Genomic DNA, 27,474 nt, shown 5'->3' with positions numbered 1-27,474 from the left:
AAGATGGCAGGAAAATGGGCATTTGACTAACCGCCAAGAGTTAGCCAATCAGGGAGCGAAGAGTCTGTTTGCTTTCCAATTTGCTGTGGGAAGGAGGTTTGGCGTGAGGCATGAGAAATGCTGGGGGTGAGGTGTGGGCGGGGGATGGGGAGTAGAACAGGACGGTTGGAGTGGGAAGTCATGCAATGAAACCGTTCGGAAAACGTCCCACCAGAGTTGGCAACCCTGTAGTTACTGTCCATTCTCCATCCTCTTGATTATCCACCAGGATTTTCGGAAGGTCAGAACAGGAGGCGGCCATTCAGCCCCTCGAGTCTGCACCGCCCTTCAATTAGATTATGGCTAGTCTGCATCTTAACTTCATCCACTCAGCTTCGTTAATACAAGCTGTCCACCAATTCTACCCAGTAACAACAATAATTGGGCATCCGTCTGAATCGCATTAGTATTTTCAAAAAAAGAGAATCACCTATTTGTATTTTTTGGGAGAATTTGTTCTCGTAATTTGAGTGAGGCTACACCTCTTGGCCTGATGGAGGTGGTGAGCCGCATTAGGCAATTGCGGCTTGTTAGAGGACATTAGAGTCCAGCACATGGTCTGTGCCTGGTGTCACGTGTCGGCCCAACCAGATAGCGATGTGAGGCTCTCTCTCCTATTGGGTTTCTACGCAATCGTGGTGTTTCTTTTTGCTGACCAGGTTTCATAACTTGCGACAGTGGGATTTGAACCTCTGGCCTCGAAGTTGCTTGACCAGTTCCATAACTGTATCCAATTTTGCCTCTTGCATTTCTGGATAAGTTACAATTCCACAAAGACCAGGAGGAGGGAGAAGGGGAGGCGGGGAAGGGTCCATAACCAATACCCGGCCCGTCTGGCAATCCTTCTAACCTGAACTGCAGTGACTGGCAATGGGCAATTCAACTGTGGGAGGCTTCAAGACAAGCCGAAACCTGACAACCAGACGCGTATCTTCCCAGTTGTGTGTGTGTGTGTGAGTGAGAGAGAGTGTGAGTGTGTTGTGGGGGAGGTGGGGGGGGGGGGCGATCTCTGAATGGGAACTCTGGCTAATTACTATCCCCCATTCCCAAGCCCAGGTACGAATTGTTCCTTTTTAACCGGATGGGGAGGGACCCTGGGAACTTGCTGCCCTGTGTTGTTCAGCACTCACGAGATAACCGGAAGAAAGTGTAATGCAACCCATCTGCAGCTGAAGTCAAGCAATGAGGCAGCTCGTTACCTGTCTGTCCCTCGGGACAGTCGGTGCAGATCACTTCTTTCGTCTCTTCTACCATGGCACAATTGGACTGACCAGGGCATGGGCAAGGCTTGCAATCGTTGTACCTGCCCCGGAACGGGTTGCCATAGTAACCGCTTGCACAGTACTCACAGGAGGTCCCATTGGTGTTGTGCACACACTGGCAGATGCCTACAAGTCAAAAAACATCCAATGTGACAGGACAGAGAGATGAGGCACACAGTCCACACCCTGTGTTCAAAACTTCACGGGTGATAACAGTTCAGCGAGTAAAACCTTCAGGGAACACTGATTCATACCAGGTCTTAAATAAAAATTAGTGACAAATCACAAATACATAGCACCACACGGCAATTTGCAGAAATATCACCGTGTCTGTCACACTTCAGGCATCACAGTGTCACACATGAAAATTGCTCAGCCACACTTAAGATGCACTAAAAGTTCAAAAAAGCCAGTTATGTCCCGATAGTTTCTGTCTGTCCTCTAATTGACCTGAAGATCAACCGGAGAAATTAACCTCCAACTGACCGAAAGTTCTGCCAAAGAACAATTAATCTCTAATTGGCCTGCTAATCTCTCTTAGTCCATTAGGGGTTAATTACTCTTAAAGATTAGCCTAAGAGCAATTAATGTCCACAACAAAAGCAAAATATTGCTTGAAATCTGAAATAAAAACAGAAAGTGCTGGAAATACTCTGCTGGTCTGGCAGCATCTGAGGAGAGAGAAACAGAGTTAACGTTTCAGGTCAATGACCCTTCCTCTCTAATTGACCTGAAGATCTGCCGAAGAGCAATTAACCTCTAATTGACCTGAAGATCTGCTGAAGAGCAGGGCGGCGCAGTGGTTAGCAAGGCAGCCTCACAGCTCCAGCGACCTGGGTTCAATTCTGAGTACTGCCTGTGTGGAGTTTGCAAGTTCTCCCTGTGTCTGCGTGGGTTTCCTCCGGGTGCTCTGGTTTCCTCCCACCACCAAAAGACTTGCAGGTTGATAGGTAAATTGGGGAATAGAGGAACAGGTGGGGATGTGGTAGGAACATGGGATTAGTGTAGGATTAGTATAAATGGGTGGTTGATGGTCAGCACAGACTTGGTGGGCCGAAGGGCCTGTTTCAGTGCTGTATCTCTAAATAAAAATAAAATAAAACCTCTAACTGACCTCAGCAAGGCCCAGGACTGACACCTTGTGGCCTTAAAGGGATGCAACAGCTATCCTACAGCAGCACTGCTGCAATGGAGTAACACACAGTGTGTTACAAAGTATTGTAAAAAGCAAGTTCTGACGAAAGGTCACTGACCTGAAAACGTTAACTCTAGGTCGCTCTCCACAGATGCTGCCAGACCTGCTGAGTATTTCCGACACTTTTTGGTTTTATTATTATTGTAAAAAGCAGCTATCTTCAAAATTCACTCGTTTTACAAAGAAAAATATTTGTTTTCTCACAAACTCTTCCAAATATTTCCCTCCTAATCAACAGTTTGATGCTCAGCTGAGCAGCGGGACCCACACTCCATTAAAAGACGAAAGGATGTTGCTTTGCCCAGTTATTAGACAAGCTCCACATTACACTTGCATTTAACATGAGAGTAAATAAATTGCAGAAAAACGTCATTTCAGTGGAACCAGATATTTGTTTGCATGCGTTGAGTGTGAAGGAGCCTCTGGGGTCGAGTGAGGGGGGAAATCATGTTGAAGAGGTTCTGAGACTGTAATGAAGAGCGGGGCTGTGTTGGAGCTCCAATCACAAGTAGTCAGATAGACTCGATAAATAACAGCCTCAACCACAGTGCAGACTGACCCATGATTGGTTGGCATCTTTCCATCTACAAAAGATGATGGACACACAGCAAACAATCCATTTAGGTGGGGTGTCTTCTCTTGGTGCACCTTTGCTGATGGCTGTGAAGGCCAATCCTTGAGAGGCAGGTTCTGCTGCAAATGCAGCACGTGAAGCTGCCAAGTGATGCTGTGAGTTGTTGTTTGTGCTGTTGGTGTCTGTTGCCAAGCTGCTGTACCAACTGGTCATCGTGGTCATGCACACCAGTCCACAAGATGTGTTGCCATTTCCCTCTTTCACCAACTATTGACTCCCAAGGTGCGACAGTTGACATTTAAGGCCTTCATGTCACACTTGAAAGCAACCTTGAAGTGGAGCTTTGGGCGCCCCACTGGTCGTCTGGCCCCGGCTGCCTCACCATACAGAAGGTCCTTGGGTATGTGACTGTCTTCCATCCTGCGGACCTGCCCGATCCACCGAAGCCCCCTCTGTTTAATTAGTGCCAACACACTTGGGAGCTCTGCCTTTGAGAGGACTGTCACATTTGAGATTTTGTCCTGCCAGGATATACCCATAATGCACCGCAGACAGCAGAAATGGAAATTATTGAACTTCTTTTCCTTGTAGCTGTAAGTCGCCCATGTTTCACTGCCATACAGCAAGGTGCTGAGAACACAGGCTTTATAAACCATCAGCTTGGTCCTAAGGGTCAACTTGGTGTTATGAGAGCAGAGGAAATGGGTTTAAAGGACTGTGGTCCCCTCCAACACCCCTCAGATACACCACTGAAGACTGGGTGCTGGGCTGAACACTCCGACCAATTGCCCTTTCCTTGGTCAGCTCACTCCCACCCCGATTCCCTCTTCAAGTTAGCCTCCACCTCCACTCCCTCATCCAATTGGGAGTGAGCAGGAGGAGTGATATCGGGGAGTGAGTCATGAATTTGATGTCGAGCATCTCCCAGACTCAGGTAAGTTACCGTTGTGTGGCAGCCTTTAAGAACCACTGGTTAGGCCTCATGAATCCCGCCGTGGGTTGTGCTCAGGACAAACCAATTTGGTAAAGGGGGCATCAAACAGGCATGAGGTCCCTCCCCCATTGGCATACACAAAGGGTCGAATGCCTATTTCTGGCATGGGCCCAGATACCTCTTCTGTTGCCGAAACCAATATGGCACAGAACGCACACCCGCGGAGGCTGCACACCATAATGACACCCGTTTTACGCCTGCAAAGCTGGCACTGCCTCATCAGGTTTCTCGGTCCTTGATGGTCTAAATTTTAACAGTAGTTAAAATGAGAAACTTGGAGAACTCGGTTGATGTTTACAGAGCAGGTTAAAGTGGGGAAATCAGGGCAAAATGCCCACTATTCGCAAAGGCTTTGACTGACGAAAGAGGGAAGGATTACTTCAACCGACTGGTGAATTGAGATGATAAAAGCCTTAAATTCATGCTAGTCCTGGAAGTAGAGAAGGAGAGATGCTTTGTGTTCTATATTCCAATAATCTTTATGTGAAAACATTTCCACATGAGGCTACTGAAGACATCAGTCACAGTCCTCAGAGGAAATTCAGAATCAATGTCTTTCAAGACCTCAGCATGTCCCAAAGTGCTCTATAGTCTTTGAAGTATTTTTTCCAAAGTGCAGTCACTGCTGTAATGTGGGAAATAAAGCAGCCACTTTGAGCACAGCAAGATCCCATATCTCTTTTTTTTTAAAAGTGATGTTGGTTCAGGGATAAATATTGGTCAGGACACTAGGGAGAACTCCCCAGCTCTTCTTCAAAATAGTGTCAAGGGATCTGTTACATCCACCTGAGAGGGCAGACGCTGCCTTGGTTTAATGTCTCATCCGAAAGACGGCACCTCCGACAGTGCAGCACTCCCTCAGGACTGTCGGCTTGCTTAAGCCCCAACACTTCAAGAAAAAATATTATAAAAAGGTACAGGGAAAGAGCAACGGGGTCATAGTCGATAATCCCAGTGTACGATGGGACAAATGGCTTCCTCTCCTTGCATTTCTGTGCTTGCAATTGAAAATGAAAGCAGCAGAGACTAAAATGGAAGCATGAATCACTGGAGGGAAAGACGCTAAATACAGACCTGAGTCGGGATTGCAGGTTCCGTGCTGGTTACAGGTACAGGGGATGCAGAGAGTCAGTGGCCCGCCAAAGGGGAATTCTCGCTTGTAACCCGGGGCGCAGAACTCACAGAACTGTCCGATGTAGCCTTCAGGACACATGCACTCCTCCACCCAGGCTGCACGGGGCGACAGGCCGGCCTGGGCTGTAACCAAGGTAACTTCCGTGAGGTGAACTGCAACACAGCAGAAAACACAGAGAGCAATCAGAGGACTTGATGATGTAACACGGATAAGAAAGAAAGCATTTGTATAGCGCCTTTCATGACCACCAGACATCCCAAGTTTGATGACGTTGATTGTGGGATAAATATTGGCCAGGACACCGGGGAGAATTCCCCTGCTGTTCTCCGAGAAAGTGCCACGGGATTTTTTTCACATCTGCCTGAGAGGACAGACGGGGCCTCGGTTCAACGTCTCGTGCAAAAGACTGTCGCCTCAGTATCGCACCGGAGTGTTAGCCTTGATGTTTGTGCTCAAGTCTCCGGAGAGGGACTTGAACTCAGAACCTTTTGACTGCACAGACACACGCGCGCACACACATCCCAGATCAGGATGAAGCTCACTTACATGGAAAGCTCCCCACGCTGCCCAGCTTCATGGCGGAGAGGTTGGACAGGAGCTGCTGAAACTGGAAACTGGACAGGGGTGGGGTCTGAAAGCCGTCCTCTGCTTCATGTAGTCTGTGAGGAAGGAAGTGCAGAGTCACTTAAATAACGTTTATGAGACAATCGCACATCCATGCAGAGTCACCCCAAGATCGTCCAGCTGCTTCTTAAATGACTCCAGGGTTTCACTCCCTTCCCATCTCATGGAAACATATGAAATTCTTAAGGGGCTTGACAGGGTAGATGCTGAGAAAATGTTTCCCCTGGCTGGGGAATCTAGAACACAGGGTCACAGTCTCAGAATAAGGGGTTGGCCATTTAGGACTGAGATGAGGAGAGGGTTGTGAATTTTTGGAATTCTCTACCCCGGAGAGCTGTGGATGTTCAGTCACTGAGTATATTCAAGACAGAAGTCGATAGATTTTTGGGTGGTGAGGGGATTAAGGGATATGGGGATAATGCGGGAATGTGGAGTTGAGGTAGAAGATCAGCCGTAATCCTGTTGAATGGAGGAGCAGGCTCAAAGGGCCAAATGGCCTTTATGCTCTCCCTAGAGCTCATCCTACATATTGGTCACTCTGTATGTGATGGTCAGTCCTGATTTGTCCTGGTGTCCTCTTGTCTTACTCTCTCAATATAGTTTGAAGTAATATTCTGAATCTACCTCTTCCATCCCATTCACCATTTGCCTCAATAAGCCGCCTCTTTCCAAGACGACTGTTAAATTAGACAGGGACGGCTCGACAAGATTGTATCGCCAAACATTCAGAAACACAATGAGCAAGTGCCCAAAGTCCCAATAAGGAAGATCCCTTAGGGCAGAGAAGGTTAAGGGGAAATTTAACAGTCCCTCTAAGGAGCAACTGTTCCCAGTGGCAGGAAGGTTAAAAACCAGAGGCATTGATTTAAGGTAATTGGTAAAAGAGTGGGAGATGAGGAGAATGTTTTCACACAGTGAGTTGTTGTGATCTGGAACGCGTTGCTTGAAAGGGCGGTGGAAGCAAATTCAATAGTAACTTTATAAAGGGAATTGAATAAATAATTGAAAAGAAAACATTTGCAGGGCTATGGGGACAGAGCGAGATGGGGGGTGGGGGGGGGGGGGAAGAGTGGGATTAATTGGACAACTCTTTCAAAGAGCCAGCACAGGTAGGATGGGCCCAATGGGCTCCCTCCTGCGCTGTATATTTCCATAAAAGATATCAACAAAAATGCCCTTCGCTTCTACAAGCCAAACCTACAATAGATCATTTAAATAAATCCCAACACCAGAGGCAAGATTTTAAGCATTCCAATAAATTTCAGAACTGTTAAATTAATTAAGCCCCCCTACACCAATCACAGGCCTCAGCGCTGGGAGTTCCAACAATTCGAAGGATTCACGAGCGACTCACATGAAGGTGACGGCCTGTTCCCGGGGAAATGTGTCGTTCTGCACCTGTGGAGTAACAGAAGCAGAGACGTGCATTCCAGAACCTTCCAGAATCAGGTTGAAGGATGGTAATTCCTCACTTTCCACACGGAGAATGAAGGAGAGGTTCTGTCCGTAGCTGAGCAGCTGGTTCCCCAGGAACTTTGCTGAAACAAGAGGGAATTATTCAAGGCATTGAGTTGGATTATTGAAACCAAAATTAAGGATGGCAAAAGTAGTGCCTGAATCTTTATGGATTGGATAAGCAGAAGATTCCTCCAACAAAACATTATCTTCAGCCCCACCACAAACTCTGCTCCCTAGCTACCGACTCCATCCCTCTTCCTGGCAACTCTCAAAACCTTGGTGCCATATTTGACTGCATACCCACACCGTCACCAAGACTACCTACTTCTACCTCTGTAACATCATCCGAATCTGCCCCTGCCTCAGCTCATCTGCGGCTGAAACCCTCATCCAGGCCTTCGTTGCCTCTAGACTCATCAATTCCAACACACTCCTGGCCGCCTCCCATCCTCACCCTACATCAGTCTGAGCTCATCCAAAACTCTGCTGCCCATAACTAATTCGCATCAGGTCCAGTCCACCATCACCCAATGTTCGCTGACCTACGTTGGCTCCCAGTTCGGCAACACCTCGATTTTAAAATCCTCATCCTCATTTTCAAATCCCTCCACGGCCTCGCCCCTCCCTATCTCTGTGACCTCCTCCAGCAGCACAATGCTCCGAGATCTCTGCGCTCCTCCAACTCTGGCGTCTTGAGCATTCCCGAATTTAATCGCTCCACCATTGGCGGCCGTGCCTTCAGCTGCCTGGGCCCTAAGCTCTGCAATTCCCTCCCTAAACCTCTCCACCTCTCTCTCCTCCTTAAAACCACCCTCTTTGACAAAGCTTTTAGTCACTTGTCCTGATTTCATTTTATGTCGCTCAGAATCAAATTCTTGTCAGTTTACGTTCCTGTGAAACACCTTGGGACGTTTTTCCACATAAATGTAAGTTGTTGTTGTATTGACTGAGCTATCATCTGCAAGTCACCATAAAACAAATCTTCCAAATAAAAATAGAACAAATGAGAAAGCTGGCTATTTGCTCCTCGATTCTGTTGGCTTCTGGCTCTAAGGAGGTTTACAAAGATCCGCCAATCTAGAGACAAACCTCCCTGGGCCACAGCAATTCATCTCCAACTAACCTGAAGATCTCCCACTGGAAGTATCTCAACAACGGTCTTACAGGGACAGTACGCCGAGCACCCAACTATCCATCAGCAAAACACCTTGGGAGATACACTCATTACAATTATAGAGCATATATTGGGCAGTGTGTGTTTAGTTCTTTAAAGCTCTAAGCATATTGCTTAGCACTTACCTGGAGCAATGAAATATTTCCATTCCCCATTCTCTAGAAACAGACTTATCCGTTCATTCTCCCAGGAAAGTGGAGATTCCCCTCCATCCAGATTCTGTCCTCGCCAATCGTCAGTGTCTACGGAAAAATCCGGACAGGGTTAAAGGTTGCAGTGCCGTCTACCTGAACATAGCTTCGATTTCATGAGTGACAGAATGGAAGCCTCACATCGTCTAAATGTATTTTAATTGGACTCCAGGGTAATACAGCCTTTGCTGTCCTCAAGTTGGACAGGAGTCAGCCATGGCTCAGTGGGCAATATTCACGCCTCTGAATCAGAGGGTTATGGGTTCAAGTTCTGCTCCAGAAAGCAAAACCCAGGCCAGCACTCCCAGTGCAGTAACTGAGAGATCCCTGAACTGTCGGAGGGGCCGCACTTAGTTTAGTTTAGAGATACAGCACTGAAACAGGCCCTTCGGCCCACCGAGTCTGTGCCGACCATCAACCACCCATTTATACTAATTCTACACTAATCCCATATTCCTACCACATCCCCACCTGTCCCTATATCCCCCTACCACCTACCTATACTAGGGGCAATTTATAATGGCCAATTTACCTATCAACCTGCAAGTCTTTTGGCATGTGGGAGGAAACCGGAGCACCCGGAGGAAACCCACGCAGACACAGGGAGAACTTGCAAACTCCACACAGGCAGTACCCAGAATTGAACCCGGGTCACTGGAGCTGTGAGGCTGCGGTGCTAACCACTGCGCCACTGTGCCGGTACTGAGGGAGCACCATGCTGTTAGAGGTGCTGTCTTTTCGATGAGACCTAGACCCCCTGACTCAAAGGAGCGTGTGCCCACAACTGAGACAGTTCAGAACATAGAACATAGAACATTACAGCGCAGTACAGGCCCTTCAGCCCTCGATGTTGCGCTGACCTGTGAAACCATCTGACCTACACTATTCCATTTTCATCCATATGTCTATCCAATGACCACTTAAATGCCCTTAAAGTTGGCGAGTCTACTACTGTTGCAGGCAGGGCGTTCCACGCCCCTACTACTCTCTGTGTAAAGAAACTACCTCTGACATCTGTCCTATATCTATCACCCCTCAACTTAAAGCTATGTCCCCTCGTGTTTGCCATCACCATCCGAGGAAAAAGGCTCTCACTATCCACCCTGTCCAACCCTCTGATTATCTTATATGTCTCTATTAAGTCACCTCTTCTCCTCCTTCTCTCTAACGAAAACAACCTCAAGTCCCTCAGCCTTTCCTCGTAAGACCTTCCCTCCATACCAGGCAACATCCTAGTAAATCTCCTCTGCACCTTTTCCAAAGCTTCCACATCCTTCCTATAATGCGGTGACCAGAACTGCACGCAATACTCCAGGTGCGGTCTCACCAGAGTTTTGTACAGCTGCAGCATGACCTCGTGGCTCCGAAACTCGATCCCCCTACTAATAAAAGCTAACACACCATATGCCTTCTTAACAGCTCTATTAACCTGGGTGGCAACTTTCAGGGATTTATGTACCTGGACACCAAGATCTCTCTGTTCATCTACACTACCAAGAATCTTCCCATTAGCCCAGTACTCTGCATTCCTGTTACTCCTTCCAAAGTGAATCACCTCACACTTTTACCTTGTCAGACAGTATTAGCAGACTAACGCGAAGGATACCTTGGTGAAAGGTCGACACTATATGGTGAACAATGAACTGAGAGGCTGATGTACAAGCCGCTGAGTGTCCGTAACAGAAGCAATTGATGCAGCCAAGAGGATTGTGAGCTTGTAAGTTGAAAGTTCCCGACTTGCAGCTGATCAAAGAAGAACAGAATCATTGTAATTTAAGAAAAATTAGTCAGGAGTTTCCTCAGTAATCACCTCTGAGCAAACAAAAGCAGTTTAAAGTACAGAAAAGGAGGATCATTGAAACCCAACAGGTACTGACACTGCTCAGCAATTTCCATTATCAACACCACAGCCATTCCACCCCATCCACACAACATAACCCAACCAGGGCAGTGTCCAGCAACATCACTAGTGTTGGGGTGTACTGTTATACTAATGTAATTGGAGTTGATCCTGTTGAAGGTGTATGTGGGGAGTTGAACATTTGATGTTCAATGTGTGCACTGTAAAATGTTATGAATTTTTAAATATTCATTCATGGGATGAATGCCTCGCTGGCTAAGACAGCATTTATTGCCCATCCCTAATTGTCCTCGAGAAGGTGATGGTGAGCTGCCTTCTTGAACCGCTGCAGTCCATGCGGGGTAGGTACACCCACAGTGCTGTTAGGAAGGGAGTTCCAGGATTTTCAACCAGCGACAGTGAAGGAACGGCGATATAGTTCCAACTCAGGATGGTGTGTGACTTGGAGGGGAACTTGCAGGTGGTGATGTTCCATGCATCTGCTGCCCTTGTCCTTCTAGGTGGTAGAGGTTACGGATTTGGGAGGTGCTGTCAAAGGAGCCTTGGGGAGTTGCTGCAGTGCATCTTGTAGATGGTACACACTGCCGCCCCTGTGTGTCGGTGGTGGAGGGAGTGAATGTTTGTGGATGGGGTGCCAATCAAGCGGGCTGCTTTGTCCTGGATGGTGTCGAGCTTCTTGAGTGTTGTTGGAGCTGCACCCATCCAGGCAAGTGGAGAGTATTCCATCACACTCCTGACTTGTGCCTTGTAGATGGTGAATGGGCTTTGGGGAGTCAGGAGGTGAGAATGTGTCACACTAACCAAAAAACAACAGGAGTGAATAAAACAGTAAGTCAGCACTGAAATGTAAACAAGAGTGGTATCAGAGACCAGTTATGAGGTTCTGCAGATGTTTTACACATTCCGCCCCCCTCCACATCCCATGGGGCCGTCCACCCAGCACACATTATAAACACACTGAGCACTTATCTTCCTAAACATGCAGAAACAATCTTACTGCTCAATGTTTCCTCACAGACTGAACTTGTACACAATTCAACAAGGTTAAAAATCAGCTGTTGTCATTAAACGGTGCAGAATAACATCTCAATATGTATGTTTTCCAGACCTTTTGTGATTTTATAAACCTCTATCATTTCTCCTCTCAGTCTACGCTGCTCGAGAGTAACTAGACCAAGCTTCCTGCAACTATCTGAGCAGCTGAGGTTCTTTAAGCTAGGAATCATTCTTGTCGCATTGAGGGCCCAGTTGGCTAGATGGCTAGAGTGTAGTACAAAACGATGCCCACACCATGGGTTAAATCCCCATGCCAGCTGCAATAGCTGACGGAGGCCTGCCTCCTGGCCTTGCCCCACACTTGAGCAGTGGTGACCCTCAAGCTATACATTACCAATCTGTCTCTCCCTAATGGACAGAGATGCCTGTGGCCCTTTGGGACTCTAGCTAGAACACGCGCACACACACACACACATTCTTGTAGCTTTCCTCTGGACCTTGAAAACCGGTTCACGAGCCTCCCAGACAGTCTGACTGACCTGTGGCACACCGCTCCCTCCACGTTATGTTTGCAGGTACACTCTCCATTGATTGGATCACAGTCGCCAACACTGCCTTCAGGCCGGCACGCACACTGTCTGAAAAGAGATGGGTTTTACTCAGCGCTCAGAGCCCACCCACAGACTGTTTTACAGAGACTCTTCCCCACTCCATACCCACCCCAAGCAATAACCGAAGGGGGCAAATTGCTCACTGGTGCAAAATACTACGTGCAGAACCAGACCACAACCCCAAATACAACAAACACACACCAAAGAGGGCAGCGGGACTAATTCAACGACTGTTTCAAAGAGTCTGCACACACAATGGGCCGAATGGCCTCCTTTTCCAGATAGAAGAGATTGGATGGTGGGGTGTGATGGCTGAAAGTTCAACCATTGATGATGGAGCGGGGGGGGGGGGATATGATGGCCATAGGCTGTACCATTGATGGTGAAGCGGGGGGAATGATGGCCGTACGCTGTACCATTGATGGTGAGTGGGGGGATTGATGGCCATAGGCTGTACCACTGATGGTGGAATAGGGGGAATGATGATCATAGGATGTACCATTGATGATGTAAGGGGGGGGTGGTGGGGGGGGGAAATGAAGGCCATAGGCTGTACCATTGATGGTGAAGTGGGGAGGAATGATGGCCGTAGGCTGTACCATTGATGGTGAAGTGGGTGGGGGGAGGTGGTGGAATGATGGCCGTAGGCTGTACCATTGATGGTTGAGTGGGGAGGGAGGGGGGAAAGGATGTAAACCTGTGGGATCAGCAAAGAAAGGACATGACTTGTCACAGTCCTGATTGGCGAGAGGCACAAGAAGCGTGGTGGACATACACACCCAGCGGGGGAGGACAGCCAATATTACTCTGTTTGCATGTTAGAATACATTGGCATTTGGCTTTACAAAATGACAGGTGGTCACAAGGAGAGGGATTACAGTTCAACTAATCAAAATGCTGTTTCATACTGTTTGGAATAATCAGGTAAAGCCCCAAGTTAAATAAATCAGAGGTATCGACAAATGCTGAGCATATGGTAGCTTTATAAACAGAGGCACATAGTACTAAAACAAGGAAGGTATCCTTTATAAATCACTGGTTCGGCCTCAGCTGGAGTACTGTGTCCAATTCTGGGCTCTACATGTTAGGGACGAAGGAAGGACTTTAAAAGAATGCAGAGGAGATTTTCCAGAATGGTACCAGGGATGAGTGACCTCATTTATGTGGAGAGACTGGAAAAGCTGGGATTGTTCTCCTTACAGCAGAGAAAGGTTAAGGGGAGATTTAACAGCGGTGTTCAAAATCAGGAAGGGTTTTGACAGAGTAAATAAGGAGAAACTGTTTCCAGTGGCAGGAGGGTCAATAACCAGAGGACAGAGATTTAAGGTCATTGGTAAAAGGAGCCAGAGGGTGAGATGAGGGGATTTTTTTTTTACTCTGAGAGTTGTTGTAACTTTCAAAAGGGAACTTTTCAAAAGGTGAAAGGTTTGCAGGGTAATGTGCAAAGAGCAAGGAGGTGGGACTAACTGGATAGCTCTTTCAAAGACTTAGTACAGACATGATGGGCCAAATGGCCTCCTTCTGTGCTGTGTGCACTCTGTGCTCGTACCATGTCCCTCCCAAACCCAAACTAATTACCTGCAGCCTCCCTCTGACAGCGAGTGATGCCCCCGCTGGCACTGGTCACATTTCTTCCCGGTGACAGTTGATTTGCAGATACAGTCTCCGTTCTGGTCACACTGCAAACTCAGTGACCCTGTGGGTACAAGGAACAGACCCATCAGTCCCTGGTTACCTTATACACAGCACAAGCCAGTCTCAGCCCGTGAAATATTGGGAGTCATTTTCACATCCGCAGCTTGGATGATTAAACTTTCGGGGTGGATCACATCTATTACACAAGTGGAATCCAGGGGCTGGGGGGGGGGGGGAATCTCCAATGTGCAGGCAATCCCCTCCCCCAGGTCACCACCAAGACTTCATGGTGAAAATTACATTATATAAAATAGACAGCAGAGAAACAGGCCATTCACTTCAGTCTTAATACTCTACACGAGCCTCCTCCCACCCCTCTCTCCCTCGTGTGTTTATCCAGCTTTAAGTGTATCTATATTATTCACCTCAACCACTCCCTGTGGTAGCGAGTTCCACATTCTCACCACTCTCTGGGGAAAGAAGTTTCTCCTGAATTCCCAATTGGATTTATTAGTGACTGTCTTATATTGATGGCCCCTAGTTTTAGATTCTCCCACAAGTGGAAACATCTCTGTGTCTACCCTATCAAACCCTTTCGTAATAATAAAGGCTTCTATTGGGTCACCCCTCAGTGTTCTCATTTCTAGAGAAAAGATTCCCAGCCCCATCATGTTCTGTCACATCACCGGATTTTAAACTGAGCTTCAAGGTCAATGTACCCTGATTACCAGATGTAACATCCCCCGCAGCACCAGATATCAACATCAACATTCCAGTCCTCACTTTGAAATCTCTCATCACTCCATCTACCTCAGGAACTATTTCAGGCTTACACGCGCTTCTGGACTGGGATACACCGAGCCCCCCACTCCCTCACTCTCCCCATGTCCCCCAACAGAAACACACACACACACACACATATAAAGGCATCTTTGTCACTCACCCATGAGGTTACAGCTGCAGGGTTGGCAGGGCTCATCAGCATTGCTTCTGTAAAAGTGCTCCTTGCATCTCTCGCAGTGAGATCCTGCTGTGTTATCCCTGCAGTTCAGGCATTGTCCTCCATGTCCAGTCCTGCGGTACAGATCCATGTTAAAGGAACATTGTTCCGATCTCCCGCTGCAGTTGCAAGCTAGGGCAAGGCAATGATTAATGAATCATTAGGGCTCATTTCATTACCAATGGTCGTTAATCCAGACTGTACACTTCCAACATCTGTGCCAGATAAAATTCCCAAGTGTCCACCTCACGCATCTAGCGGAACAGAAGTCCCGCCTGCCTCTCTGCTCAGGATTACCAACCCTTCAGCATTGCCCTGGAGTCTCCAGGGTGCTGGTTCGAGTGACTGGATGTATCTTCTATTTCATTTCCTTTCCATAGTTTATGTTAATTAGTTATAAAAATATTGAAGACAGGAAAAAGGCAGTTCCAAACAACTGTCGAGCAAATCCCAGTCGGCTTTCTGGGGAAACGCAGCAAACTGGGCAACCAATGGCTGGAGAGTAGGAGGGGGGACACAGCAGTTCAAGGCAAGAGAAACCTCCAGGAAAAAGCCAACCAGAGTTGGCAACCCCGTCCTCTTCACCAAGGTCTTTGAAGATCAGTGGGTCATTGGTGCAGCTCGTGTACTCCCCATCGATGGGGGGAATGGGGTGAGGGGAGGGCACCTACTGGAATTTAAGCATTCAACCAGGCAGGGCAAATAATAGCAACTGGGTTTCTTTATGGGCACCTTCCAAATACAAACCCACACCTAGAAGGGTAAGGACAGCGGATGCATGGGAACACCACCACCTGCAAGTTCCCCTCCAAGCCACACACCATCCTAACTTGGAACTATATCGGCCGTTCCTTCACTGTCGCTGGGTCAAAATCCTGGAACTCCCTTCCTAACAGCACTGTGGATGTACCTACCCCACATGGACTGCAGCGGTTGGAGAAGGCGGCCCACCACCACCTTCTCAAGGACAGTTTAGAAGAATGAGTGGTAATCTGATTGAAACATATAAGATTCTGAGGGAGTTTGACAGGGTAGATGCTGAGAGGATGGTTCGCCTCATCAGGGGAATCTAGAACTAGGGGGCACAGTTTCAAATTAAGGAGGTCTCACATTTAAGACAGAAATGAGGAGTAATTTCTTCTTCTGAGAGGGTCAGTAATCTTTGGAATTCTCTTCCCTGGACAGCAATGACTTGCTGGGTCACTGAATATATTGAAGGCTGAGTTAGACAGATTTTACTGTCCAAGGGAGTAAAGGGTTATGGGGGACCAGCAGGAAAGTGGAGTTGAGGGGCCACAATCAGATCAGCCATGACTTTGTTGAATGGCGGAGCAGGCTTGTGGGGCCGAATGGCCTACTCCTGCTCCTAATTCTTACATCCGTATGTTGTAATTAGGGATGGGCAATAAATGTTGCTCTTGCCAGTGACACTTAAGTCCCATGAATGAATGGATTTAAAAAAAATTAACTTGCCTTGTATTCCTCTGGGTTTAGGAGTTTGAGATCTGATTGAGTCGTTTAAAGTGTTTGAAGGATTTGATCGAGTCGAAACCATTTCCTCTGGTGGAGGGGGTGGAAATCAAGAACAAGAGGAGAAACAACAATACCCAGTAAGCTACCCGCATGGCAATGCAGTCTGACGGCCGTTACAAACAGTCAGAAGTCTAAGCTATGATACTTACAGAGACATTCATTTGCAGTCAGCGAGGATCCACGTGCCCATGGTCTGTCGTGGAAAAATGGCCGACACCTCTCGCAGTCCACGCCAGTGGTGTTGTGCTGGCAGTTACACACCAGCCTGCCCAGGTTGTTGGTTACACACTCGCTGGCATGGCCATTGCATTTGCACCTGAAAACACAACCACAGGAATGAAAGACTTGCATTTCTATAGCGCCTTTCACCACCTCGGGATATCCCAAAGTGCTTTACAGCCAATTAAGTACTTTTTTTTTGAAACTGTAGTCACTGTTGTAATGTAAGAAACGCAACAGTCAGTTTGCGCACAGCAAGCTCCCACAATGTGATAATGACCACATAATCTGTGTTAGCGATGTTGGTAGAGGGGGGTGTGGAAGTGGCGATGGGATCTTTTACATCCACACAAGAGGGCAGACTGGGCCTCGGTTTAACATCTCATTCGAAAGACAAGACCTCCAACTGTGCAGCACTCCCTCAGTCCTGCACTGGGAGTGTCAACCTGGATTCTGGGCTCAAGTCTCTGGAGTGGGATTTGAACCCAGGGCAAACATCAATAACTTGTATTTGTATAGCATGTAGTAAAACTTCCCAAGGTGCTTCACAGGAGCGTTATAAAACAAAATATGACACCGAGCCACATAAGGAGATATTAGGTCAGATGACCAAAAGCTTGTGGTCAAAGAGGTAGGTTTTAAGGAGTGTCGTAAAGGAGGAAAGCGAGGTGGAGAGGTGGAAAGGTGTAGGGAAGTTATTCCTGAGCTTAAGGCCTTGGCATTAGAAGACATGGGCGCCAGTGGTGGAGTGATTAAAACTTTCTAACTCAGAGGTGAGAGCACTACCCACAGCTGGCAGACACGGTTATTTGCAGTCTGTTTACTGGCCTCTTCCTTTTGGTAATCTCAAGCAAGATCCCAGTTTGAGCCATGCTTTACCAACAGGAGAACTGGCGGCACAGGAGATACGACGCTTCACGAGGGCTGCTAGAAGATCACAAACTGACAAGCATGTTTACAATTTCCCTTCACTGAGTGTGGAGAGAATCTCTCCTCAACGCTGGAATCGCTAGTTTACAATCCAGCCAGGACCACAGGCTGGGAGTCTGGTGCCTGGCTGGCTATAGGTAACTGTACCCACTCGCTCCCAATTCCCAGCCTCTCAGCAAGTCTTCATTGATGCCACTCAACGTTCCCTGGCCAACAGGAGCGGAAGGTGGCACAAGCCCCCTCACCCCACACACTCTGCAGTAAAACCCTTTTGACGACAGAATGTCTTTTGGAACTTGCCCGTTTATTAACTCCCAAAAACGAGCGTTAGTTACAAGCAAGGGATCCCACCTCAGGCACCAAATCCACCAGTTGGGGATCTCCTGCCCACACTGTCCCAAAAAGGGAATACCCATGTCAGTATCTCACTGATCAATGAGGAATTTCCAAAGTTTCATGAAACCGAGACTGCAGTCATAGAATCATACAGCACAGAAACAGGCCCTTCGGCCCACCGCGTCCATGCCGACCATAATGCCTATCTATACTAATCCCACCTGCCTGCATTAATTCCATATCCCTCTATGCCTTGCTCATTCAAGTACCTGTCCAGATGCCTCTTAAATATTGCTACTGTTCCTGCCTCCACCACCTCCTCTGGCAGCTCATTCCAGATACCCACTATTCTCTGTGTGAAAAATTTACTCCTTTGATCCCCTTTAAACCTCCTCCCTCTCACCTTAAAACTATGCCCTCTAGTTTTAGTCACCCCTACCATGGGAAATAGACTCTGGCTATCTACCCTATCTATGCTTCTCATAATTTTATATATCTCTATCATGTCCCCTCTCAGCCTCTTTCTCTCCAGGGAAAACAGACCCAGCCTATCCAATCTCTCTTTATAATTCAAGCCCTCCAAACCAGGCAACATCCTTGTGAATCTTTTCTGCACCCTCTCTAGCTTAATCACATCTTTCCTGTAGTGCGGCGACCAGAACTGCACACAGTACTCCGTAATGTTGATATGCTCCAGGATATCGGTGTTCCCTCCCTTTAACTCACTAGCTTCCATGACCTTCTCCACGGTAAATACAGACGAGAAGTACTCATTTAAGACCTCGCCCATTTCCCGTGGCTCCACACATAGATCCTTAAGGGGACCTACTCTCTCCCTAGCTACCCTTTTATTCTTAATATACTTATAGAATCTTTTAGGGTTCTCCTTTATCTTATCTGCCAGGGAAATCTCATGGCCCATTTTCACCCTCCTAATTTCCTTCCTAAGTGTACTCCTACATCCCCTATACTCCTCGAGAGACTCGCTCGATCCCAGCTGCCTACACCTGACATATGCCTCCTTCTTTGTCCTCACCAGACCCTCAATATCCCTCGTCAACCAAGGTTCCCTAAACTTGCCAGCCTTGCTCTTCCATCTAACAGGAACATGCCGGCCCTGAACTCTTCCTATCTCACTTTTAAAAGCCTCCCACTTGCCAGACGTCTCTTTTCCTGTAAACAGCCTCTCCCATTCAACCTTTGAGAGTCCCTGTCTGATGCCATGGAAATTAGCCTTCCCCCAATTTAGGACTTCAACCTGAGGACCAGTCCTATCCTTTTCCATCACTATCTTGAAGCTAATAGAGTTATGGTCACTGGTCCCAAAGTGCTCCCCCACTGACACATCAACCACCTGCCCATCCTCATTTCCTAAGAGGAGGTCGAGTGTAGCCCCTTCTCTAGTAGGGCCATCCACATACTGCTTCAGTCATTTCAAAACAAAACTGCAATTATGTCTTATGTCTAAAAAGGTGTGTTAAAAATAAAATCTACATAATTTACTTCAAGCTCAAAGCCTTTCTATAAAACTGAACAGATTTTAAATCCATGGATCACATGCTGCTAGCCTGATAGCTGGAAGGCTTCCAAGAGCCAATTGGCTCTCTAGAAGGTCTGCAGTGCAAGAAGATTCTAGAAGGTCCATGGACCAGACTGAATGTCCTCATGGACGTTGACTGTGGTATTTTCTAACTGGTGAGAAGCCAGGAACAGCACAAGAGTGGAGAGATTTAGGGGACCACGTGCAGAAATAATTTTAAAAGGCTAATGGAATGTTGGTCTTTACCTCACAGGGAGCTGGAATATCAAGGATTGGGAACGATGTTATAGTTTATAGAAAGCTCTGGTCAGACCCCATCTGGAGAAACTGTGTTCAGTTCTGAGCCCTGCACTTCAGGAGAAATATATTGGCTTTGGAGGGAGTGCAGAGCAGATACTCCAGAACGATACCTGGGCTAAAAGGGTTAAAATATGAAAACAGGTCGCACGGACTAGGCTTGTATTCCTTTGAAGATATGAGATCAAGAGGTGATTGAATTGAGGGGTTGGAGATGATTAAAGGGTTTGATCGGGTAGATAGAGAGAAACTATTTCCTCTGCTTGGGGGAGGGGGAGTCCAGAACAAGGGGGAAAACCTCAAAATTAGAACCAGGCCATTCAGGAGTGATGTCAGGAAAAACTGCTTCACACAAAGGGGAGTGGAAATCCGGAACTCTCTCTCCCAAAAGCTGTTGAGGCTGGAGGTCAATTGAAAATTTCAAAACTGAGATCGATAACATCGCTCCCAACCCTTGCTGGGTCAGGGGGTTAAGGGTTAGAGAGCCAAGGTGGGTAGATGGAGTTATGATACAGATCAGCCATGATCTAGTTGAAAGGCAGAACAGGCTGGAGGGGCTGAATGGCCTCCACCTGTTGCTATTAGTCTGCCTTCCTATTCACCGTATCACTATAATTTCGTGCTATCCCATCCTCATGAATGGACTTCAATCCCCAAACTCTCTTAGGAGACAACACTGAAGATAAAATGTGGAGAATAATTAGACAGGAACTTGCAACAGCACAGACCAATGGAGCAGAGCAAGGAAAGATTGCTTCCAGCTGTCATGGGTGGAAATCATTTCAATCCCAAAGTCAGGATTCAAAGAACCAGATGTTTAACAGCTGGCCAAGAACCGAGTTGATGCATTGATGTGAGAGAGAATCATTTTGCTGTGAAGAACAGAACGGTAATCTTAAAATTAACATTCGGATAATCTAACCTTTATTTCTAAAGAAAGACTTGATTTTATATATTGCCTTTCACAGCCTTGGGACATCTCAAAGCACTTTAAAGTATTTTTGAAGCATAGTCACTGTTGTAATGTGGGGAAATTTGTACACAGCATGATCCCACAAGCAGCAATAAAACAGTTGACCTGATAATCTGTTTTACATAAGAACATAAGAACTAGGAGCAGGAGTAGGCAATTCAGCCCCTCGAGTCTGCTCTGCCATTCAATACGATCATGGCTGATCTCATCTCGGCCTCAACTCGAGTTTCCTGCCCTTTCTCCATAACCCTTCAACCCATTACTAATTAAATATCTGTCTATCTCCTCCTGCTCAATCTCACTTCATAAGACAAACCCCTCATCCCTGGAATCAATCTAGTGAACCTCCTCTGAACTGCCTCCAATGCAACTACATCCCTCCTCAAGTAAGGGGACCAAAACTGTACGCAATACTCCAGGTGCGGTCTCACTAATGCCTTGTACAGTTGCAGCAACACTTCCCTACTTTTATACTCTATTCCTTTAGCAATAAATGCCAAAATTCCATTTGCCTTCCTTATTACCTGCTGTACCTGCGATACATGCACGAGGACACCCAGATCCCTCTGCACTGAAGCACTCTGAAGTTTCTCTCCATTTAGATAACAATTTGCCTTTCTATTCTTCCGACCAAAATGGATAACCTCACACTTATCCACGTTAAACTCCATCTGCCAAATTTTGGCCCATTCACCTAACCTACTCATATCCATTTGTAAATTTCTTATTTCTTTATTGCAACTTCCTATCCCACCTATTTTAGTGTCATCTGCAAACTTGGCTATAGTACTTTCTATCCCTGCATCCAAGTCATTAATATAGATTGTAAATAGTTGGGGCCCGAGGACCGAACCCTGTGGCACCCCACTAGTTACATCTTGCCAACCAGAAAAAGACCCATTTATCCCGACTGTCTGTTTTCTGTTGGTTAGCCAATCCTCTATCCAAGCTAATGATGTTTGTTTGAGAGATAAATATTGGCCAGGACAGTGGGGAGAACACCCCTGCTCTTCTTCAAAATAGTGCCTTGGGATCTTTTACGTCCACCTGCAAGGGCAGATGGGGCCTCAGTTTAACGTCTCACCTAAAAGACAATACCTCCAACAGTGCAGCACTCCCTCAATCTGTGCTCAAATCTTTGAAGATGGACTTTAATCCACATCCTCCTGACTCAGAGGCAAGAGTCATACAGCACAGAAACAGGCCCTTCGGCCCATTGTGTCTGTGCCGGCCATTAAGCACCTATCTGTTCTAATCCCATTTTCCATCACTTGGCCCATAGCCTTGTATGCTATGGCGTTTCAAGTGCTCATCTAAATACTTCTTAAACATTGTGAGGATTCCTGCCTCTGCCACCCCTTTAGGCAGTGTGTTCCAGATTCCAACCACCCTCTGGATGAAAAAGTTTTTCCTCAAATCACCTCTAAACCTCCTGCCCCTTACCTTAAATCCATGCCCCCTGGTTAGTGATCCCTCCGCTAAGGGAAAAAGCTTCTTCCTATCTATCCCATCAATGCCCCTCATAATTTTGTATACCTCAATCAGGTCCCCGCTCAGCCTTCTCTGCTCGAAGGAAAACAACCCTAGCTTTTTCAGTCTCTCTTCATAGCTGAAATACTCCAGCCCAGGCAACATCCTGGTGAATCTCCTCTGCACCCTCTCCATTGCAATCACATCCTTCCTATAGTGTGGTGACCAGAACTGTACACAGTACTCCAACTGTGGCCTAACTAGCATTTTATACAGCTCCATCATAACCTCCCTGCTCTTATATTCTATGCCTCACTAATAATGACAAGTATCCCATATGCCTTCCTAACCACCTTATCTACCTGTGCTGCTGCCTTCAGTGATCTATGGACAAGTACACCAAGGTCCCTCTGACCCTCTGTACTTCCTACGGTCCTACCATCCATTGTATATTCCCTTGCCTTGTTAGTTCCCCCAAAATGCATCACCTCACTCACGGAGCCACAGCTGACAACTCAATGGGAAACAAAAAAAAACACTAAGATGACAGACATCCTGCAAGAGCAGTTCGACCCGTTAACCCCGCATCTCCTGTAGCCGAGATTTATTCCCGTGGCCAACTGTGTAAACAAAGGTGAGAAGATTTTTCTTGGTTGAATTGTCAGGTGAACTCAGGAACACACTCACAAGGGGAAGACGTTTACTGTTGCAACTCAGTATTGCCCACTGGGGATTTGACCCTCAGGTCAGATGTCGCAGTCAGGAATAGTCATCGACATTGCTCGGATAGAAATCTGTGTCTAGGGTCAGGATTCTCGATGAGAAGACTTTGGAAAATCATAGACTTCACTGGACGATATCAATATCACTCTTCATCCAATCCACCAGGTGGCGAGTTCCAGGCCAATGGGAGTGGTGGAAGGAAGTCCAAAAGGACAGGGGAAGAGACAGGTCATTCATAAGTGAGCCCATCCCGACCACCACCATCACCCCCGCAAACCACACTCTCCCTCCCCCACCCCAACCAAAATCTCCTCTCCCCCCACCCGCCCCCCCACCCCTCCCCCACTCTCCTGAGTACCAGTTCGAGGTTCGAATAGAGAACCAGATAGTTTACAAAATGCCTTTATTGACCTGGCCCCAGGAACCTCCTGAGAGACAAATTATATTGTGGTGCTGGTTACTGGGCATTCTGCATGGCACATCGGCACTTTGCAAAGCGGTTCAACATACGACAACTGCCAGCTTCCCTTTCACCTCAGGCTTTGAAATAAATGAAGAATGACAGCCATGTAGCCATCAATGAAGTGAGGCCATCAAGCAGAGTGTCGAGAGGCCACTATCGACAACAAAGTTCTGAAAGCAGCAATGTGCCTATTAATCTGCAGACCCACCATCCTGTTACTGAGAAGCCTGGTAAGGGATTAAAAATGTTTTGTTTGTCCCACTGCCTGCATCAGCAGAGCTTTAAAGAATGTTTGTGTCAGTGGCTTGGGTCACACGGCTGCTTTGATGTGGTGAGAATAATCTGATCTGTCTGAGAGATAAATAGAGGGAAGGAAAGAGAGAGAAAGGGAGGGAACCAAGAAACGAACCAAGAGGGACAGAGAGAAAGAGAGGGGGAACAGAGGAAGGGAAGGAGGGAGAAAAAAGAGTGAACAAGAAAGAAATAATGAGAGAGAGACAGAGAAAAAGAGACAGAGACACATACACGGACAGATAGCAGAGAGAGAAAGAGAAATGCAAAGAAAGAAATGCATGCAATGATAGAGATAGACAGAGAGACAGAGACAGAGAGAGCAAGTAAGAGAGAGAGGGAGAGAGACAGTGACAAAGACTGCAAAACAGAGCACAAAACACAGAAAAAGACACTGACAGACAGATTAAAGAGACAGCAAAATCGTGCAAACGACAGTGAAAGAGACAGAGAGAGAGTTTATGAGGATTCTCCCAACTAGCCACAAACATCCCGACCAGCCTCCCTGTCGAGCCTGTTTCCCACATGTTTGGCATTCACATCTGGATCTGATATTGGCCGAGAGGGACAGACTCCAGCTGATTACCATCCAGCCGCCTGTAGGCGGTGTTCCAGCCGGCCTGGTTATCTAGAAGCTGGTCAAAAATCCTGAAGAGCATCCACTGGGTTTAGCCGCACTCCATGAGGCTGTTCTCATCCAACACAAGGAACCAGAATATTTAAGATCCGAGGTGCCTCGGAGTCCACCCCTGGTCTTGTCCCAGGCTGCCCCCTGGCCTCGAGTTTGAAAGGCCAGTGCTGAACGTTCCCACTGTCATCACCAACCCAACTGCCAGTCTCCCTCAGAAGATTAACCTTCCTGGAGAGCTCCAGGCCAATCCAGGAGGGTTGGCAACACTGGGACACAGGGCAAACATGGCAATGAGAGTGGAACTGGAATGTGTAGCCAATGCTTTAAAATTTGGAATTTTTAGTTTTCCACCGCTTTTGCCAGTGGCAAACACAATCTGCTGGACTAGTAATCCAGCACCCAGGCTAATGCTCTGGGGACATAGGTTCGAACCCCACCACGGCAGAAGCTGGAATTTGAATTCAATTAATAAATCTGGAATTAAAAAGCTAGTCTAATGACCACAAAACCATTGTCGATTGTTGTAAAAACCCATCTGGTTCACTAATGTCCTTTAGGAAAGGAAATCTGCCATTCTTACCTGGTCTGGCCTACATGTGACTCCAGACCCACAACAATGTGGTTGACTCTTAACTGCCCTCTGAAATGGCCCAGCAAGCCACTCAGTTCAAGGGCAATTAGGGATGGGCAATGAATGCTGGCCTGGCCAGCGACACCCACATCCTACAAATGAATAAAAAACAATCTACACTTTGTATCTACTTATGTAGTTCAGGGTTCATCTCCCAGCTAAAAAGCTGGTGAATTAGATAGTGTTTACGGCAGAAAAAACCAGGTCATTCAGCCCAACTACTCCGTGTTGGTGTTTCTGCTCCACACAAGCCTCCTCCCCATCTCACCCTATCAACATACTCTTCTATTCCTTTCTCCCTCGTGTGTTTATCCAGCTTCCGCTTAAATGCATCTATACTGTTCACCTCAACCACTCCCTGTGGTAGCGAGTTCCACATTCCCACCACTCTCTGGTTCCTTATTGGATTTATTAGTGACTGTTTTATATTTATGGCCCCTAGTTCTGGTCTCCTCCCCGACACTCTATCAAACTGCATCATAACTTTAAAGCACTCTAATGGGTCATCCTTCAGTCTTCTCTTGTTGAGAAAAGAGCCCCAGCCCATTCAGTCTTTCCTGAGAGTTTATAACCTCTCAGTTCTGGTATCATTCCTCTGAATTCATGACTGTACTGTGAGTGTTACTGTGAGTGAATTCACTAAGCATCGTGTGCACTGAAGGTGGAAAAGAGACACCGACTCAGATCATTCAGCAGATCTGAAGATTAGGTGAAGCCATTTGCCTGAGGCTCTGGAATTCCTGTCCTAAACATCTCTTTTCTCCTTTAAGACACTCCTTTAAACTGACCTCTTTGACCAGGCTTTTGGTCACCTGTCATAATGTCTCCTGACGTGGCTCAGTGCAAAAATTTTGTTTAAGAAGTGCCTTGGGACCTTTTACTATGTTTAAGGCACTATATAAATACAAGTTGTTGTTGTAGTAGAAGGACACAGGTGATGATGGATAATTACCTGCCACCTATGGACAGATCGGAGATGGCGTAATAATAGGACTGCAGCACGCGGTGATCCTTAAAGATGTCGTCTCCAAACGTGTTCAGTCGCGTTAAGGAAATCAGGAGGTCTGTGGCTGTCACCCACTCCTAGCACAGAACAAACACAGCATTAGAGGGAGGGAGGGAGGGAGAAAGGAGAGAATGAGGCAAAGAATGAGAGGGGAAAAAAACAGAGAGAGCGCGACAGAGATAGAAAGTGAGAGACAGAGAGAGACTGAGCCTCTGGTGAAGCTCAGTCAAAGACCGTCCGACGAGCAGAGGTTTGCTGGAGGACCAGGAGAGTTTCTTTCAATCCAGAGACAGACAAATTCCAAAAGCATGATCAACTCGAAAGGAACAATGTGGCAGAGCTGTTACTTCACCAGCCCCTGGAAAGGGGAGGGGGGGGGGGGGGGGGTGGGGGGTGGGTGGTGTCGTTTATCATTAATACGGGCCGTGGGCCTGGGGAGTTGGGCTACTGTTGGCCGAGCCTGTGGTCCCTGGGAAAGGGCTATCATTTGTATCATCTCTGCTCCCAAATGAACTAACATTCACACGACCTCATACTCGTACATTCTGTGATGTTCCCACAGAAACATTCCGTACACACTGATGCCATTACACTGCCAATGAAAACAAATCACGAAATGAAGAATTTTGTTTTATTATTAAAATGGGACTGAGGGGTCAGGTCATGACCCCATGTCCCTCTTTCAGTTTGTGGGTGGGGGGCACAGGGTTCCCAACCCTGCAGGCGGCACGGTGGCGCAGTGGTTAGCACCGCAGCCTCACAGCTCCAGCGACCCGGGTTAGATTCCGGGTACTGCCTGTGTGGAGTTTGCAAGTTCTCCCTGTGTCTGCGTGGGTTTCCTCCGGGTGCTCCGGTTTCCTCCCACATGCCAAAGACTTGCAGGTTGATGGGTTAATTGGCCATTATAAATTGCCCCTAGTATAGGTAGGTGGTAGGGGAGTATAGGGACAGGTGGGGATGTGGTAGGAATATGGGATTAGTGTAGGATTAGTATAAATGGGTGGTTGATGGTCGGCACAGACTCGGTGGGCCGAAGGGCCTGTTTCAGTGCTGTATCTCTAAACTAAACATTAACCTGGACTCAATAGGAATTGAAGATTAATCCCCAGGAATCTAAGGAAGGGCATATTTGCCGAGAGGGAGTGCAACAAAGGCTCACTAGGCTGGTTCAAGGGATGAGGCGATTGTCGTTTGAGGAGAGATTGAGCTGACACGGCCTATATTCCCCGGACTTTAAAAGAATGAGAGGCAATCTCATTGAAACACATAAAATTCTTAAGATATTGACAGGGTAGATGCTGAGAAAATGTTTCCCTTGGCTGGGGAATCTAGAACAGGGGATCGATCATTTAGGACTGAGATGAAGATAAATTTCTTCACTCAAAAGGTTGTGACTCTTTCGAATTCTCTACTCCAGAGAGCTGTGGATGCTCCGACATTGAGTAGATTCAAGACAGAGATCAACAGATTTATGGGTACTGAGAGAATTAAGCGATATGGGGATAGAGCAGGAAGGTGATCTTGTTGAATGGCGGAGCAGGCTCCAAGGGCCAAATGGCCCTATTTCCTATGTTCTAATGGCACTGCTGTGAGCAAAAAACACACGGAGAAAAATCATTGGAGCAATTAGGACGGCGCAGTGATTAGCACCGCAGCCTCACAGCTCCAGCGACCCGGGTTCA

The 27,474-nt window shown here is 47.1% G+C and overlaps 1 protein-coding gene across 1 annotated transcript in view; it reads right to left on the bottom strand.

The window, feature by feature from the left end:
• LOC137347600 (laminin subunit gamma-3-like) overlaps positions 1-27,474 on the bottom strand; it is a 77,406-nt gene that overhangs the window by 29,359 nt on the left and 20,573 nt on the right. Inside the window, exons 3-13 of the mRNA XM_068012144.1 lie at positions 25,739-25,869; positions 16,432-16,598; positions 14,693-14,881; positions 13,693-13,810; positions 12,043-12,141; positions 10,253-10,389; positions 8,581-8,697; positions 7,178-7,361; positions 5,746-5,858; positions 5,139-5,351; positions 1,239-1,427 (exon numbers count right to left, since the gene is read on the bottom strand). Coding sequence (XP_067868245.1) covers positions 1,239-1,427; positions 5,139-5,351; positions 5,746-5,858; positions 7,178-7,361; positions 8,581-8,697; positions 10,253-10,389; positions 12,043-12,141; positions 13,693-13,810; positions 14,693-14,881; positions 16,432-16,598; positions 25,739-25,869 — 1,657 coding nt within the window. The remainder of the gene's footprint in view (positions 1-1,238; positions 1,428-5,138; positions 5,352-5,745; positions 5,859-7,177; positions 7,362-8,580; positions 8,698-10,252; positions 10,390-12,042; positions 12,142-13,692; positions 13,811-14,692; positions 14,882-16,431; positions 16,599-25,738; positions 25,870-27,474) is intronic.

The sequence above is a fragment of the Heterodontus francisci genome, chromosome 32 (assembly GCF_036365525.1).
Source record: "Heterodontus francisci isolate sHetFra1 chromosome 32, sHetFra1.hap1, whole genome shotgun sequence".
NCBI classification, from domain to species: domain Eukaryota; kingdom Metazoa; phylum Chordata; class Chondrichthyes; order Heterodontiformes; family Heterodontidae; genus Heterodontus; species Heterodontus francisci.
This window is presented reverse-complemented; position numbering and strand designations above follow the sequence as displayed.